We start from the raw sequence: 18718 nt of genomic DNA on the forward strand, positions 1-18718 counted from the left end.
CTGGTTTTATTTCTGTCTCCCAAAGGCAATCCTGGCAGTTAAATCTTTCAGGGCCTGTATTCCCAGGGCTTGCACCTGCTTTGTATCTCCCCTCTCCCCATCTCCCTTTGCCTGACAGGCCAGGCTCTTATCGTCATGTTTTTATTTTCAGTAGCTCCAACAGTAGGTGGTTAAAACATCTCTTTGACAGTTTCTTCCAAGCACTGAACTGGTGATTCTCCCAAAAGTGGTTGTCTGGATAAGCAGGGAAAGATCTGTGCTCCTCTTATCATCTGCATGTCCATCGTCCCTGGCAAAGCCTAGCAAGGGCCCCCTCAGCAGGGACATCCCCACAGAGGAGCTTGGAGAGAAGCCTTCTCTCTAAATCAGCACCCTCTGCCCCAGGGCAACTGCAGCCCTCCAAAACTCCTTGTGCTTTAATGGCTTTGTGTCACTCTGGAGTGCAAGCTTACACCTGGGCACAGTAAATCCCACCACTTGTGTTCCCCACACTGCAGCTCCTTCTGCCTCACTCTTACGACAACTTACTCATCACTGCCTCCCCTCCTGATCAGATCCCTTTCTGAGAGCCTCCGGGAAGGAAATTTTCAACAGAGGCTCCTGTTCTCCTAGAAGGATGTTGAATTTGCCATATCCCTGACCATCTCTGCCTTTCTTCCGGTGTCTAATTGTTTCTGCTTTTGTTGATTCTTTCCCCACCGGGCTGGAGGGCAGTGGCAGGGAAGAACCAGGTTTTGTTTGCAAGGCAAGTTGAAAAGCTGCTCTCCAGCTGACTTCTTATTTTGCACTTTGTGCTCATACGAAGTCTTACGGTGCTTATAAAAGTGCTCCATGACATTACAAAAAACATCATCGGAACCTTGTTACCAAGAGGGGACTTTGAAGGTTACTGATCCATCTACATAAGACAGAAAGGCAGTTCAGATAATGACGTATGTCTTAAGCTAGGATTTGGTAAATAACTGTATCCAGTGTGTTGGCCCAACAGCTCATGTGGTGATGTTTATGGAGTTATTTTAGTGCTGCTGGTAGTGCAGTCACGTAAAATTAGCCTAACCAGAAGAAGCAACCTGTGATGTGAGGTCTGAACTAGGTAGGTAATTTCCTGTACCAGCGGATACAGAGCACTGGTTGTAGGAGTCCTCTTGATTGCTTGTCACTGAGTGGAAAGCCTGCAGCCGACTGACACATCTGGAAAAGCTGAATGTACTCGATTTTTTCTGTTTATTTCCCTTCCTGACTGATGGACAAGATTGTAGGGTTTATCCTAACAGTTATCCCCTTGATAAGCTTATTACAACTCTGGCGAACTCATGCAAAAAATATATTGCATAATGGATGCTTTACTGTCTGGAAACCAGCATGATCTGAGCAGTTGGAACAAGCAAAGATTTCTGCCAGGCCCCAAGCAGTCTTCACCTGAGCTCATCCACCAGCTCTCTGCATGGCCTTGGGCAGGTTACTTCACCTTTTTTCCCCCCGTTTCTTACACTAGAAACTGGAGGGAAGTGATGCCTCTCACATGGGCTATTGGGAAGATCCAATGGATAACAAGCCATATTGTCTGACGGTACTGATGCATGCCAGAGCAGTGCAGAGCTGCAGTCATGCCAGCATCAGCCCAGGATGGGGAAGATGTGAGGATGCATGATGTGCAGCAGTTCGCTGCCTGCCGAGAGCATGGATGTACCAAAGCTCATTGGAAACTTTCCCACCTTCTGCTTCAAGTCCAAAGCTGTATCTGTTTTCTCTGACATAAAAAAACATAGTAACGTGCTTATTAATAACAGAAAGCCTGGGAAAACAAGACTGCCGGTTGTGTGAAGCTTCCCTCTTGCCCTGAGGAGGGGCAAGAAGTGAGGAGAGAACAAACATTTCAGTAAGTTTGCCCAGAGTGCTGGAAGAGAGGCAGGCGCTGCAGCGATGAGTGACAGCCGAGACGCCCAGCTGAATGGCAGTCACCTTTTGTTGCACTGTGCGAGGATATAATCATGTGCCCTTTCTTCAAACCCGTTTTAAAATCATGGTGTCCAGCAGCAAAATGAAATGTCTCCACCATAAAGGCATTAACAAGCCTTCTATGAACTTGTGTCCTCAGAGGCAGATTTGTCTAAACAGCATCTTCATGGTCTCTGAGAACCAGAGATGCATAGACAAATTGGAGGTAATTTAGAGAAGAGCAACACAAGTAATTAAAAGACTGAAAGAACTTATGTGAGAAAAAAAAAGATTTGAAGATGTGAATATGCATGACTTGGCCTAATGACAGCAAAAGAGGGATAAACATCTACAAGAGGTTGAAGTCCCAAGGAGAGGAGTTGCCTGGAAGGATGTAAGGGGTGTAACAACAGTAAGGCCACTAGGATGAATTTGAGACTTGGTAGATTAGTCTAAGCAAACATAAAGCCCACGTGAAAGCCCTGTGTCTGTTAGGGAGGTTAAGGATAGGTGATGGAGAGAAGAACAGGATTTGTCAGAAATGCTACAAATGCCCATGAGCTATATGTCGGCAGTGACAAAGAAGGCAGTTTGGAGGCAAGATCCTGCAGAGGAGAAGAGGTTGGTAACCATGAGAGTGCAGATGAAGATCCTTAGTCTGCTGTGAGGCTGTTGAAGTGGTAGCATAATTTCTCAGGCACAATTTAAAGAAGTTATGCAGAATAGCGGCTTGCTCCCAGGAAATGGAGAATCTGTCAGGGAACAAGCGCAATCCCAACTCTGCTCTGTCGTGTCAACGAGTTGATGCCCAGTACCAGCATGCATAAACTACTTACGTTCGTCATAATAGGAAATTAATTGATCAGTCAATGTACTTAAGGGCATTGAGCTTCAGGAAAGCAGTGCTGGAATGAGTATGAAAAGGAAGCTGCCAAGGGAGCCTAAGCGAATTAGGCGCTAACACTCTACTGCAGTTCAATTAGGCTTCTTTGAAAGGCCCAGACTACCCTGATGCTTTGAAATCCATTTGTGGGAAGAGCAGACATATTCAGAAAGATGCCATAATGAAAGTGCAAGAAGCTCCAATTTCTCTGAAAGCGAAAAACGCAAGGGATGAGCAGTAGCCCCGGTGATTTCCCAGGGACGGGCTGCTCAAAGAGCTCAGATTTAAATGAGGCTTTTGCAGATGCACTCAGAGCCTGTACAGGCTTACAGAGGGAGAAGAAAAGGCAGCAGCAGGAACGGAATCAGCGCAGGAACATGCCCTTAGCTATATATTGGAGGAAGAAACTGCATTAAATAGAAAGAGAAGAGGATGTAGGTGACATTAGCAGTTCCTAAATTCCCCACCTACTAAGTTTTTTTGAAGAGATATAAGGTTTTTTTAAAGGGATATACCCTTGATTGACAATCTACTGAATTATTTCTCTGGAGTTTAATTGGTTTGAGGAGGTCCCTTGTCTCCCAGTCTTCTCAGTCTCTTCATTTGTGGCATTTCCAACACATTTTTCTGATTTTTTTATGAAATATTTCTCTGCTGTTGCTGAAGCAACGACCTTAGAAAGATACATGTCCAAGCTCCTCACACGTGCTCACCCACGTTGTCTTGTGCTGCACATGGCCCCAGCACTCAGGACTGACCTCCAGAAACAAAATCATTTTACACCATAGGCAAGAAGCATTTTGGAGAATCATTGTACACGGATTCATGTGTCAGTGTCTTACAGGGATGGATATATCAGGAGCTAACTTCGTTTTATGAAACACTGTGGAAGCTTCAGCCATTTCGTTGTTGGCAGCATGCTTTTGTAGTGCATCGGTGTGCATACGAGTGTTTGAATAGGTGACTGCTCGTGAACAAAAGAAATGCCACTCACCTTTGGGGGAACTTAGGGAGTTTATGCGATAGAGTTCAGTCAGCAAGCTAGAGATTGCATGGTAAGAGTGGATGTTTTTTAAGCCTTAGTATCAGGTAATTTCCAAGTATGATGAATCAATGATTTATGACCCTGCGTATTAAAGAAACTCTCATCATATTACTGCTAGAAAGACCTACCCGTGTGCTGCTTTGCAAACAGTTCGGAGAAGGGGACAGCACTTCTCTTTTTGCGACACTGGTGACATTACAGTGTTTAGTCAGCTGTGCTGCCATAAAGATGTCATGTTGAAACCTTATTTCAGGAAGACAGAGGAGCTGCTCTTTCCTTCTTGCTAGGCATGAGATTTATGCACGTGGCATCCCGCCACCAAGCCACTGGCTGAACCCCGATTTTCTGCCACATGTTTATCTCATGATATTATGAGGCTGTCAGCTGACATGCTGCCAAGCCTTTTGGTTTAATCTGAAGGCAGCACTGCAATTTCAAGTAGTTAATATAGGTGATTAATAAATATACTGAGCACACCAGAGAGCTTAGGCTGGGCTTGGATGCGACCTTGGAGGTTACTGGAAGCACAGTGTGTCTTTTAATACCCAGCGGTTAGACATATCAAAGCAAGTACTCTCATTACCAAGTAGCAGGGCAGTGCCGTGAAAATCTAGCCCAAAGATTGCTGAGAATGGCGAAGCAGTGAACAAACAGCTTTGGCTTCTCCAAACCATCCAGTTCCCTGCTGGTCTTGCACTTGGAAACTTAGACCAGGTTGGATAACCTACTGGGGAAGGCTAGGCTGGGCTCGTGATGATGGTAGGGAGGGGCCACTCACATCACCACTCCATCGTGCCTTCTTGTTTGGCTGCCACACCTCATCCCCAGCCGTCACCATCAGCACAGCCCACTGGGCTGCTCATTACCTGGCTGCAGGGTAGGCATCAAGTGCTGGCATTTTGGGTGGTGTTTTTTAATTAGAGTGCCCTCTTCTCATTTCAAGGAGTTTTATGCAGTGGAGATCTGATTCTCCTTCAGATCTGTCCCTGATGGCTTCCTCCATCCGAGGAGATCCTTACTGCAGCTCTCAGATCAGGATGGTGCAAGACATGGAGCAAGATGTGGAAAGAAACCGGGCTCTATGTGAGATGACATAAATCTCCCTTGTAGCTCTCAGATGAATCAAATATATTCCTACTTCATAATTTTTTTAAAAACCCTATTGGAATTATGCATAAAGAGCTGAAACAGCAGTTTATTGGAGAAAACACTAACGTAATCTGCCTTCTGTATTTGTATTTCCAACTGAAGCCTGTTTCTTTAGGCAGACAGCACAAAGCGTCCTTTGTAAGGACAGCAAACTAGAGAAATAGATGAGTTCTCAGGCATAAGAGAAACATTATTTTAACCTCTCTGGGCATTACTTCAAAAATGTTAAAAATCTTCAGAGCTTTCCAGAGTAGCATTTAAGGAGCTGAAAATTTGACTCTATAGCAGTAAACATATCTCCTTTTAAAACTTACTGTATACTGTTGCAGCCCAAGTCTATGCAGGAGCACACTGAGCATCATTTTGGAGAATACCCTTGAGGATTTCACTGGATTAGAGATTTGAGAATGAAAAGATTATTTTTAATGTGGTACTGAAGAGGATTTTGTAACTGAGACTTAGAAGATACCAGAACAAAGCCCACTTGCAAGCAAGTGTTGATAATACCGATATAATTAGTAGAAGTTAGCAAAGTTCAGCAAAGTAAATGTCCTCACTCAAACTACCAGCCAGAAACCAAAAAAAAAAGAAATTTACATATTAACAGATTTTTAGGGAAAGGCTTGAAAGGGTCAACTTCAGGCTTTAGTGGGTCACGTTGATCATATATTCCTCTGAGTCAATGCTGACCCAATGATAACATTTAGGCTTTCTCGTAGTGTAATCCCTACCTTCCAAGCAGAGCACCCAGGGCAAATGGACATGAAAATTCCCACCAGAGGGGAGAATTAATCACCGTACAGTTTGGGTTGGCATCTAGCTGTTGACATCTCAATGTGGCATGGTCTGAGGAGCACACTCCCTTTCCCAGCAGCTGATGGCTCACAGTTTTAGGCCAGAAAGGGACAATATAATTGTCTGCTTCCCCTGGTGCATGATACACCCTCTCAACTCAGATTGCTCTGGGGACAGTGTTAAGCATGTTGATTAAACCTCTATTAATTATAACATGAGTTTACACACGTTTGGCTGACAGGTAAACACTTGCTTGTATGTACCTATTTACATATCTGAATCCAGAGCTGAATCTCTCCCCCAAAATGTTTACGTAATTAAGGAATGATGAGATCTAAGAATTTTCTTCCCCTGTTTTTTATGAAACATACTAGTGACTGCAGGCTGCTTGAAGACCCTGCTTTCAGTTCAGCCACTGAAATAGGTGTCTTGAAGCAGGCCAAATAGCATCTCTCAGAAGTCGCTCCACTACTGGAGCCTTTGCTCCTGTGGTAGTGGTGCTCTGGCTCCTGCAGAATCACCCCAGCCATGTACGGGGTGATCAGCAAGTAGTTTATGGGTTAGATCCTCTCCTGCTGCAAAATCCAAACAGCACTCTTCATCCAACAGGAGTTAAGCTGAGGTTCTCGTCACCTGAAAAACCAGTTTTGATGGTGTTCAGAAACTTCCCTAGCATTTTAAACAATAAATTTGTTAGATTGTTGCATAATGATGTCCATTTTCAAGGAGCTGAGGCATGGCCTCCCATGTTTATGAGTTGATAACTCCTAATTTTAGGCCAGAAGAGGCATTAATATTCTCTGCTTCACCCTGGCATGTGATGCAGGTTGTAGAGTATGTGTAAGTGATTTCCAGCAAAGATCTGAGACATATTTCTACTTATCCAGCCAGTGCCTGCAGCTGAGTAGCGAGAAGAAAACATCCTTGGAGTTACGGGTGCAAACCGCAACTCCAGGGACCCAAGGCTGTTGTCTGCTGAATTTGGCATTGTGCCCCACGCAGGTATTTCTGCTGTTTTAATAAAAAATGGTAACATCAGTAGGTGTAGTACGTATTTCATAGCTGTAAAAGGAACAGTGGAATGACAACAGAGAAAGGAGAGCAAATAACAACTTGTGAGGAGGTTGAAATGCTTTAATGAAATGGATAATAGTAACAGGGTATTTAGTACAATCATAGCTAAGAGAGCTAGGAAGCCTTCATAAGGGAGAATCCAAAAGAAAAGGGCTGCTGATTGCCTAAATCACTTGAATATTCTTAAATCAGTGAGCCTGATGATGAATGAAATTCACCCTCGACTATAGTGCTTAGAAGAGCTGGTACAAGAAGCCATTGGTTTATAAAAGCCTCTGCTGTCTTCTAGAGATGCTATGATGGTTCATACTCTTCAAATCCCTTGGTGAAAACACACTGTGATCATATATACGCCTAAAGCTACCAGTGACGGCCCTGAGTCGTGACTGTGTGTAGTTGTACACACTCACGCACACACGGAACCAGCTTCTTCCAGCTGTCTGAGCAAAGGGAAGAATAAGAGTGAAAAGCAACATTGTTTTTGATATGTGACATTAACTTTCAAGCTGATGAAAGGGAGAAACATCTTCTAATTATTATTCCACTTCAGAATAAGCCACAAGCTCAAACAAAAGAGGAGAAAAAGGGTGGTCGGGGTGGGGGGAGAATCCAGGTGACAAACAGAATCACATTTTCTCACTTATCTAATTAAAGCAAGGTGGCCAAGTGAGAGGGAGAACATGCCGTGCTCAGACAGTGGCACTGCCCCGTTTATTCTGGGAAAGGTGGCAAATGAAGGTGGTCACTTCGCCAGGCCCGTGGGAATTGTCTGCCCTGCTGGAAGGGAGCTCTTTTCCCAATGCTAATTCACACTCGACTTTGGGACATTGTGGTGCCTGTTGAACCCGGTGTCATAATTGAATGGCAGAACTCTTTGCACCCTTGTTTTGCACTGCTTTGTGTTATGGCTGCTTCCAGAGCAGAGCAGTGGCACTACCCCATTTATTCTGGGAAAGGTGGCAAATGAAGGTGGTCACTTCGCCAGGCCCGTGGGAATTGTCTGCCCTGCTGGAAGGGAGCTCTTTTCCCAATGCTAATTCACACTCGACTTTGGGACATTGTGGTGCCTGTTGAACCCGGTGTCATAATTGAATGGCAGAACTCTTTGCACCCTTGTTTTGCACTGCTTTGTGTTATGGCTGCTTCCAGAGCAGACCTGCCTCGGGAGCATCAGGGGCAGCTCTGCATGTCCCACTGCACCAAGAGAAGGTGCAGGCTCCACCGCGCACTCCAGTATTTTACAACTTTATTTAAACTGTCCTTTAGTGACTTGTACTGCTTTCTGAGCAGCCTGTCATGGGGATTAACCTCCCCCGTGAGGGTTGCCTGGCTCATGCTCGCTATACCCCCTGTGCACACTATTCCCATGTCCCAACTCCATGTTTTGTCTTGGCTCCCATGTAAGGTTAAACGCCCCCAACCTTCTTAAAAAAACCACTTCCTGAAATCAGAGCTTTGCCACCCACTGCCATATGTCCACTACTCCCTCTCCTACAAGGTACCGTTTAATGACATTAAGACATCTGCAGCCAAGTGCCTGACATTTGTGACTCTGGGAAAGGGGAGCAGCCGTTCTGCTTCCTAGAAAGCGCCTCAGCAAGGGAAAAAAGAAAGGACTGTCTTTTCTGGTTTGTATGCTGATAAAGTGATCTCAAGCCCTACTCAGCCCCGTGCTGTGCTAGAGGTAATGGAGAGGAGCCACAGATTCGCTGCTCACATGGGAATTTTTCCAGAAGATGAACACTGTGATTTTTCTGTTCCTTTTGCATCATTTCTCTTCTTCATCCACAAACAACTGCAGGACGGCCAGACTAAACTCTTTGGGCTGTACCTAAAATTGCTGGCCCCAGTGTTGAGGAGAGATGGTGAGCAGGGGGCTGGGAGTCAGCCTGAGACCATCATCATCATCATCATCTCCCTGCTGCAATGTGGGATTCAGCTCCCCATGGGGAGTCACATCCTCGCTTTGACTGAGCTTGCACCAGGCTGATGTGGCTTTCCAGCAGGAGAGTGTTGTGATTTGCTTTTGGGAGGAGAAATCCTCTGTTTTCCTCCTAAATGAAGTCTGTTTCTTCAGTTTGGGTGGGGAAAGGGGAAGCCCTGGAAGCAGTCCTGGGTGTCACTGCATCCTCACCTGCCTGGCCAACCTAATAGCCAGCTAATAGCTGGCTCAAGCTACATCTCCGCTGTGCCGTCTTGCTGTGCCCCTGTCTCTGCCCCATTCCCATCCCTGCTCCTGCTGTGACCTGGCTCTCATGCACTGCAGGGACAGGCACACTGTTGAAAAAGAGAGTGAGAGCCAAGTAGCTTCTAGAAGACCAGAGGCATCTGCAGGGCAGCAGATGCTGCTGGCACCCAGTGTTTCTCGGGACCAGTTGCATGGACCTCAGGAACATTTATTTGCATCCTGGCCCCAGTCCCAGTTTGGATCTTTGGATGCTGACGCGGTATGAATATTTATTACAACAGATGATTATCTTTTCTTGCTGCGCACCCTTAGTTTGCATCCTGTTTGTGTGCATTTCTTCTCAAGAACCGCATTTTCCCATTACTCTGCTATTCTCTGTACTCTTGTGCTGTGTTGCGATATAACCAATTATATATAAAAAGAATAATCGGGGGATGGACTCTTGGATTTTCAATTGCAGTTTTCTCTCTTGGGGTTTTGTTCTTCTTTAAGCTGTGTTCAGTGAGAGACAGCTTCATTTGCTCGGGTGTTCTTTGCCCTCTGAGGTTTAGTGTGTTTATTTAGAAGATGAAACTTACTGTCAGTATTTGTATAGCACCCTCTGGAGTCTTATTTCTCCAAAATCTAGAACTACGTGATTTTTTTCACCAACAAATAAACCCTATTAATTACAAGATTTTTAGCAAATTGACTGATAGTATTCAGTCCTTGCCATATCAGTTGTTGAAATCCACCCCATTTACCAGCTTATGTTTCCCATTTATAGTGCCAGAAAAGATTTGGGTTTGTTTTTTTTTACAGTGTGACAACCATGCTCACAGATCAAGGTTGATTCAGAAAACTCGAATGCTTACTCCATGTCTTCAGTGCACAAGGTGTTATATTCAGCCTGAGTTCAGAATGAGCATTCATTTCAAAAATTGCTTCATACAGTGCTGCATAACAGAAGTTGTCACCTTTTGAAGATTATTTTCAGTTTCCTGGGACCAAAAGCAGCCTGGGTTGGGGAGCATTGAAGGCTGCATTGTCTCTGTCCCACCTAATGACTAGGTAGGGCTTCTGTGTAGCATCCATGACAAGCATCTTTCCAGGTTGGGTGACAGGAGATGGTTTGCAGGGAAGGAGTCAGAGATGCCGAGGGGCAGAACTATGGCATGAAGGCTGCAGTGTGTTATTATTTCTCCCCTCATCACAGTATGCTGCGGAGTTGCTGGCAGTGGTGCGCCTCCCCTTCATCCATCCCAGCTATCTGCTAAATGTTGTTGACAACGAGGAGTTGATAAAGTCTTCGGAGGCTTGCCGGGATCTAGTGAATGAAGCCAAACGTTATCACATGCTGCCACATGCCCGACAAGAGATGCAGACGCCAAGGACCCGGCCCAGGCTCTCTGCAGGTAAAGCAAAACTCCCTTCAGTGGCACCAGCTCTCTGGTCCAGTGGTTCCCAGGCATGGCCAGGACATGCTCTGGTGTGGGGCAAGGACTTTGGCACCTTCATTTGGCTCCTTCTTGGAGCCTTGTGATAATTTCAAGCTGAATTTTCCATTTCTACTTTGCTCGATCATTTATGGTCAGACATGGGTGTTTAGATGTATGCTCCTGAAACAAGATTTAAAAGAAGCCAAATTTTTAGGAATTATTTTCTTTGGCAGAGACTGTGATGTTCCCCCGTTGTCCTGAAAATGAACCCTTGACCTCCATGCTTCAGTTCCTCTAGTTGCAAAAATAGGTGAATATTATTCTTTGCCACTCAGACTCTTGTGGGGGGATCTGACTAATATTCATAAAACAGCTTCACTTTCACAGCCCTGTGTAAAAGTATTATTTTCATACCGTTCAGGCTGTTCACTGCCTCCAAAACAAATGGATCACACCTGATACATTCCCTTTTAAAAACCCAACAGCTAGGGAGAACAGTGTCTCTTCAAGAAGTTTCTCACCCGAGGAACGTATGCATTTTCCTTTTGGGAAATACACATGAAAAAACGCCAAGTGCCCAATTCGCCAGCAGATCCCGTATCATGGAATGGGAGAAAGATCTTAAATATATGCTGAACAGACAGTGGTGCAAAAATCATGTAGGAAAACTGCATCCAGGAAGGAGTTGGATGAAACAGGTGAATTGTTTTAACATGCTGCCTGTACTTCTGCTTTCCATAAGTACAATCACAAAGCCAGGCAAAACTTTCTGTCACTGCCACTGATGCTAATGTGGCACGGAGATGGCATATCAAACCACGGCATTTGCCGCTTCTGGAGACTGCCTCATCAAGGCACCTTTCAGAGCGATGAAGTGTAGAGGACTTTCAATAACAATCTACCCTAAAAAGTCTTTCATTGAAGACGACTAATGGTGTGATGTTTGAAGGGATTTTTGAAAAGTGCTTATTTTATGTATATAAAATTGTAGGTGTAATGTGATCCATTTCCAGAAGCTTGTTGATGAGGGAAAAGAGATTCTCTCAGGGTAAGAGAGGGTGATTATAGTTTTTTAGGTCAGAGTCTAATTATATAGAGTCATGTTATTTTGCATATCAACGGCATTCATGTAGGCACAAAGGATCTCAAAACACCCTTTGTGGACTCGCTGCAGCATGTCACATGCCCTCTCGAGGTCATTGATTATAATCAAGTTATGTCTTGCACAGGTGATTAGATTTTCTGGTGTGGCGCAAAAGTAATGATCTCTTGTTACTGAGAAATATTTATTTAAAACTGTACGGCACTTTAACTTAATAACCTTTAAGAGGGTAACCTTGCTTGAATGACACAAACATATTTTTTGGAAACGTTAATGAAGAATGACGATAATCCATTACTCTGAAGACACATTTGTCTCCTCTGCAGCTCCTAATCTCTCTTGCTGGCAATCTCACCTGTGCTCTTCTGCACCCCCCACCTGTGCACACTTGTCTCTAGGCTGAGCACCGTAACACATCATGGCAACTTCTCTGGCCTCGAGCACAGCTCCTGAAATGGTGATTCCTTCCAGGTCATGGCCTCACGGTCCTACTTCTGAGCCTGCCTCTCCAGGCAACAAATTGCATTGGGGCTTACAATTGCTGCAGGAGGATTTTTAACACTTCTGCTAAATCTCACACTTTGGTTTGATTGCATGGTCTAAAACAGGTTTATATACGATACATTACATTAAAATTGCCCTGACTGCTGAGTATTTTTTTATAGGCTCCTGCTTGGTTGAGAGATGAGATGTTTTTATATTGTTTTTCTTACTTGAATCCTAGGTGTAGCCGAGGTAATAGTCTTAGTTGGGGGTCGTCAGATTATTGGCATGAATCAACGTGCTTTAACAGCGGTCACTTGTTTAAATCCTCAAAACAACAAGTGGTACCCGTTGGCCAGTCTGCCCTTCTATGATCGAGAGTTTTTCAGCGTGGTCAGCGCTGGGGACAACATCTATCTCTCAGGTAAGCAGCAGATTTCATAGAAACATAGAATCACAGAACGGTTTGGGTTGGAAAGGACCTTTAAGGTCATCTAGTCCAACCACCCCTGCAGTGAGCAGGGACATCTTTGACTAGTTGAGGTTGCTCAGAGCCCCGTCCAACCTAACCTTGAATGTTTCCAGGGATGGGGCATCCACAACTTCTCTGGGCAACCAGTTCCAGTGCCTCACCAGCCTCATTGCAATAAATTTCTTCCTTGTGCCAAACTTAAATCTACCCTCTTTCTGTTTAAAACTGTTGTCTCTGGTCCTTTCACTATAGGCCCGGGCAAAAACTCTTTTTCCATCTTTCTTATAAGCCCCCTTTAAATACTGAAAGGCTGCAATAAGGTCTCTCCAGAGCCTTCTTTTCTCCAGACTGAACAACCCTAGCTCTCTCAGCCTGTCCTCATAGCAGAGGTGCTCCAGCTCTCTGATCATTTTTGTGTCCCTCCTCTTGAGGGGCACGTGGACCCACTCAAGCAGGTCCATGTCTTTCTTATGCCAGAAACCCTAGAGCTGGACACAGCACTGCAGGTGGGATTTCATGAGAGAGGAGTAGAGGGGCAGAATCACCTCCCTTGATCTGCTGGCCACTCTTCTTTTGAGACAGCCCAGGATATAGTTGGCCTTCTGGGCTGTGAACCCATAGCACCATAGGTCATTTCCAATTTTTCATCCACCAGTATGCCCCAGTCCTTCTCAACAGGACTGCTCTCAATCCATTCATCCCCCGGATTTACTGAGCTGGGAGAAAAGTTCCCTCCACACAACACAGGCGGTGCAGACAGAGGAGGACATGATGGAGTTTTACTCAGCTGCTCCTGAGGTGGGGGGAGCGGGGTGGAACAAAAAAACACCAGACAAGTGGGAGGCAGGAGAAGGGGTGGGGGGGGAGGTCCCTGTCTTTATCATTCTCCATTTCTCTGTGGCATTAATGTTCTCAAAAAGCAGGCAACAGTAATATTTTGCAGATTTAACGTTAAGAAAATAGGTCTGACAACATCAAGCATGCAAAGGGGTTTCACTGCCATAGATACACAGTTTAAAATACTGGCTGTAGTTGAGTCTAAATGGTGGGTTATGGAATTTGAGTCAGACAGGCTGAACTGCTGAATAAGTGACCTACACTTACAGTATTTGCTTGCAGGAGCATTCAGGTTTTGTACTTGTTGTTGAGACCTCTCTTTTGACAGTAGTCACTAGCCCTGTAATCTTCTTAGTTTTGATGGAACTGAGACCACGCTCCTGAAAAGGCTTGAACTCCCAAAAGCTGTTTATACCATGCCCATAGCATCACAGTGGCTGGGGTTCCGCAGTCTGGTGGTACTTCTGCTTGACTGAAGGGGGAAAAGCAATTCCCACCAGGTGATGCAAGGATTCTCTGATGGCAGCTGAGTGGAGGTTTGATGATAAAGGGGAGTCTAGGCAGGGAGGTGTGTGCAATCTGAGGACGTTGTTGGGAGCAAAGATGCACCAGGCAGAACCAGTAAGGGGTTACAGCTGTTGCCTTTCCCTTGCCAAGTTCCCTCCCTGCATTTTCCGCAGTAAATTGCTGCCTGTGGTGTTAAATTCCATTAATACTTCACAGAGGATTGATTAGAAATTATTTCTCAACATTTTTTTGCTGGTGCTCATTTTGCTACTGGAGCAAAAGCCTTCTATGGAGGCTTTTGTGAGATTTTGACTTTTAGTTATTCTTAGCTGAGGTACTTTCCAATACATAGAGTCATTTTAGGCTGTTCCATACCTGCTAACAGAAACTGCTGAATCCTAAATTCAACAGTTATTTCATCTCTTTCACTTGAATCTGGATGAGTCACCTGGTAGTATTCAGTAGCTACAATAGGAGAGCTGAAAGTCTCACCTGGCTGGGAACCTAACTCAGGGGCAGTGGTATTTTGCTTTGCTCAAGCTTACCATACAGAGGAAAAAGGGAGGGGGAACCCACAGAATTAGGAATGAATCCTGCAGCCTCCCAAGTACTGGACCCCACACTACATAGCATAGCTTTGTAGAGCAAAACACCAAGGAGGAAGCCTGGTTTTCTCATTAAACCACAGAACTGAGTCTAGTTTCTTTTTCTGGCTCAGCCACCAACTCCTAGTGTGGTCTCGAATAAATCATTTCGCCTCTTTGTGCTTCAAAATGGGGACAGTAAGACACCCGCTAAGTAGCTACCTTGGAAGCTTCGACTAGAAGTTAAAAAATGGCCAATATAAATATTTCACTGGAGCATCTTGAACTATTTTACGGGAGAGGTACAACTTTCCTTTATCAACAAATGAAAATAAGTAAGAAATTTGTCCCTGAAAATAAGACATTAAGCCTACACTGACTTTATTCTGTCCGTGTATGTGCTGCTTCAATCCATCACTGTGTTAAGCATTTTGGATTTCAGACTTGTCTGTGTTTCACAAGCCAAGACAGACTCTACCTCCTGACACCTTCTTGCAAGTGTTGCAGTACTTCAATAGCCTGCAAGTTATTTATGAACACTGAGGAGGGTCTATCTCCTTATGTACGTGTCCCTCATAGTCTGACGTCTTGATTTCTTCATGTCATCTTATTTTAAAAAAACAGCCTTTAGGGCACATGAATAAATGACACAGATATGCATCATCAGAACAGATGCTCGGTATTGAGGGTGATTTATTTTAATTAGTCAACTGTCATTTGAAGAGTTTTTACTTTGTAATTGGCTTTGATTGCTGTATGCAAAGCTGCTGCCATCCCAGGATCTCACATACTTCTCCCCTTTTCTCTCCCTCACCTGCACGTCGGTGCCAGGCGGCATGGAGTCGGGTGTCACGCTCGCTGATGTCTGGTGTTACATGTCCTTGCTCGATAACTGGAACCTCGTGTCCCGCATGACAGTGCCAAGGTGTCGACATAACAGTCTGGTGTACGATGGGAAAATTTATACCATTGGAGGGGTCGGTGTGGCAGGCAACGTTGACCATGTGGAAAGGTAAAAAAAAAAAAAATCAAAACCATGCTGCTTGCTGGAGCTTTTTCTTCATGCTATGCTAAAGGACCAATTCCCTTTCAAAGGACACATCAAATGGGCTGCTTGTATTAAAATAAGCTTTTATAATGGCTAATAAAGGACTAAACTATGCAGGATTTGATTTCTTTTTAAAGCTTCAGTGGAAAGCATTGTTTCAAAATCAAAGACAAAAGCTGCTGGTTTGTTTGCCGGTTTGCTCAGGGGAGGGAAGAGAGGAATTAAGCTTCTTTGGACACTTTACACAGATTACACAATGAACTAATAAACTTCCTTTGAATTTAGTACTTATGAAAGTCTTTACAGACCAAAATAATCCTTTTTTGTTTTTTAAAACCCAAAAAAAGCAATAGGAAAGTTAAGTTTCTCGTGTGTTCTCCTGGTAAAGCACCTCAGCCTTAACCTGGCTGGAAGGAAGATCCTCCCTTTGGTGGTTTTGGCCCAGGCCTGAGACCTGCCAAACTCCAAGTAAAATGGATGATAAACGGAAACAGTTTTGAATTCCTGGCCAAGAGAGGCTGAATAGACATGGGAGAAAATGGAAATTTCTCCTTTCAAGAAAACTCCGGATAGAGAAATTTTCCTTTTCTCACATGGAACTTAAAAGAAACATGAAGGAACAAAAGCACTAAAGAAACTTTTTACAAAGTAGAATTCCAAAACCAAGAAATTCCATATCAACCATAACATTCAATAAACTCATAAATTTTATATACATATCAATGTTTTTATTTAAAAAATAGAAATGCGGTATATAAGAATACTCCATTCCGAAAAGATCGGTACAGCCTGATCCTTGCCCACACACACATAAAAATGCATTGTGACAATAGATTAAGGATATATTTGCCTGAAATCTTTTTCCTTAGTGAATATGGCAACCAAAAATACGAGTGTTTTTCATTTTTGTCAGTGCTGCACTTGAATACTTTTTCAGCAACATTTTGAAAAAGGCATTTCCCAGGAAAAGTTGCCTTAACAGGCAAGCCAAAAAGGGAGAAGTCATTAAGAAAGATTTGCAAAAAGAAAAAAGAATATTTTTCACAAGGTTTGATTTAAAGGTGCTTCCAATCTATTCCTTCTGGATGCTGGTGCTGCAACGTTTACGTCCCATTTGTGCAGGGTGTGTTTATTTTTTCATTTAAGTAGATAACCGTAAATACTGAATGCTAAAACATGTTTTAAAAGTTCATTGATGTTTCACAGGAAACACAGGAAATTAGGAAATGACAAAAATAAGGTTTCCTTCTGCAGATCTGCTTTCTGGTGCAGTCTGTAATTGTGCAATGACTTTTTTTTTTTTCCCCCAAAGGATTTCTGCCTAGTTCAGTGCATGGGATGGACCAGTTGCCTGGTGCATGGCCAGGAAGATCCTAGCTGGTGCTGAGTGATCAGCACTCACATATGGCCCTAGTTTTGTATTCCTCTGTCTTCACAAATTTGGGTCTTTTTTACCTGTAAGACGAGGACGTGACAAAATAGCCCCTGGAAGGGATGTGTGCTGTAGGACAAGGTCTAGAGGTTGCCTTCCCTCCCACCCTGGGCCCAGGCTGAAGAACTGATGTTGGTGACAAAGCTCTCAGCAAGTCAGGGAAATGCAGACAGCAGAGAATGAATGAAAAGTCGTAGCAGGGAATGCAATGTGTGAGCGTTGCTTCCCTCCTTATCCCTGATCCTAAGGTGCATTTGTCCTGTAATTTAAGTCAGTAAGTATTTAACTAGTGGAAATGTTTTTGTGAACATGGGAAGGAGAGAGCCCAGGAGAAGGAAAAGGAAAGAAACATGGTGTTTCATTCCATCTCTCAGTAAAGGTGAACATCGAAGTAATGCTATTGCAGATAGGTGTCTCAGAAGATGCCATTGATGAAATTACCTCTTTTTATTTTTCCCAGGGCCTCGTTTCTGTCTGCTCAGACTCATGATCTCTCTTTAACATAGCATCCAGAATGTTGGTTAGTTGAATGAACCCCAAATCAAGCGAAGTCATCCCCTCTCCTTCCTTCTCATCTCAAGTCACCCAAGCCCTTGGCACAAATGACATTGCAGCCTGCAAAGTCACGCTCAGGCCCTCAGCATACCCTGCATGGCTCAGTGAGAGCAGCCGTACTGGTTTTCAGTTTAAACAAGTCCACCAAGAGACTTGTATGAAGGAAAGGAGCAGATTTCCTCCCTATCATTTCAGCACATGCTGTCTCAACCACAATAAGAATGTCTTGTCATGGGGATTTGCTAAACCCGTGGTTATAATTAATCTGCTATTGTCTATAAAGTGGCTTGTGAGACAAAGCCATGGAAAAAGTGCAACATGGCCTCCTTAGGGTTATGCCAAAAAATGAGAGCCGTTTTGCGATGTTTCCACTTTTTATGCTTTATATTAAAATGATCATGGGGGATGACAGAAGCAAAGTGTGGCATGGCTGAAGCTGTGTGTTTTGGAAGGGATATTTCAGGGTCTGCTGTTAGAAATGGAGGTGAGAAAAAGCTGACCCTCATAGCTGTGCTGAGCAAAGTCAGACCTTTTCAGACAAAAGCATTTCCTATTTGGACAAGGCAGCTAATTCATGCGAGCATTCAGGAATTTAAATCACTGTAGCCACTTCTGCAAGCAAGCAGGCTTTCTGAATTTGGATTGCAACTTTTAAAAAACCCATATTAAAACACAAAGACACTGTAATTTCTCAGCTGTCTGCTGTCTTACACACAGTTAATGCCCGCTTCCTGATTCTGCCTTCTTTCTTTCCGTCCACCTCAAGAGCTAGAAGTGACTAACCTTCTCCCACTGTATTTCTCTCTTGGCTGCTTTGGATGGGACACTAGGATACCATTTTCCAGGAGGGGGGAAGCCCCTCTGCCATCCCAGCAGTTCTTAGAAAACCACTATACTAAAATATTACGGTGGCATGCTTATACATTCCAAGTCAAGTGATGCCAAGAATTATGTTTACCCCTGAGATTAACATTGTGTTGAATTTTGAGGGTTTGCACCCTTGGAGTTCAGTTGGTTTTTCACCTCAAAGGAGCATCTGAGATTATGGCCCTGTTATCCACCCAGCTGGAGGTAGAGGGGCTTATCCAGGACTGACACACAATGTGGTCCTGGGCTGTGCCACCAGCTTGAAGGGCGAGGCACGGGACACCCTCTCTTGCTGGGCCACCTACCACCTCCCCTTGTACACATGCAGCTTATCTTTCCCT

At 44.2% G+C, this 18718-nt stretch overlaps 1 protein-coding gene across 1 annotated transcript in view; it reads left to right on the forward strand.

Moving 5' to 3' along the window:
• KLHL29 (kelch-like family member 29) overlaps positions 1 to 18718 on the forward strand; it is a gene marked incomplete at its 3' end in the record, with an annotated part of 63086 nt that overhangs the window by 25372 nt on the left and 18996 nt on the right. The window contains exons 4-6 of the mRNA XM_010130953.1: positions 10268 to 10466; positions 12317 to 12499; positions 15307 to 15487. Coding sequence (XP_010129255.1) covers positions 10268 to 10466; positions 12317 to 12499; positions 15307 to 15487 — 563 coding nt within the window. The remainder of the gene's footprint in view (positions 1 to 10267; positions 10467 to 12316; positions 12500 to 15306; positions 15488 to 18718) is intronic.

The sequence above is a fragment of the Buceros rhinoceros genome, unplaced genomic scaffold (assembly GCF_000710305.1).
Source record: "Buceros rhinoceros silvestris isolate BGI_N320 unplaced genomic scaffold, ASM71030v1 scaffold1422, whole genome shotgun sequence".
Lineage (NCBI taxonomy): Eukaryota > Metazoa > Chordata > Aves > Bucerotiformes > Bucerotidae > Buceros > Buceros rhinoceros.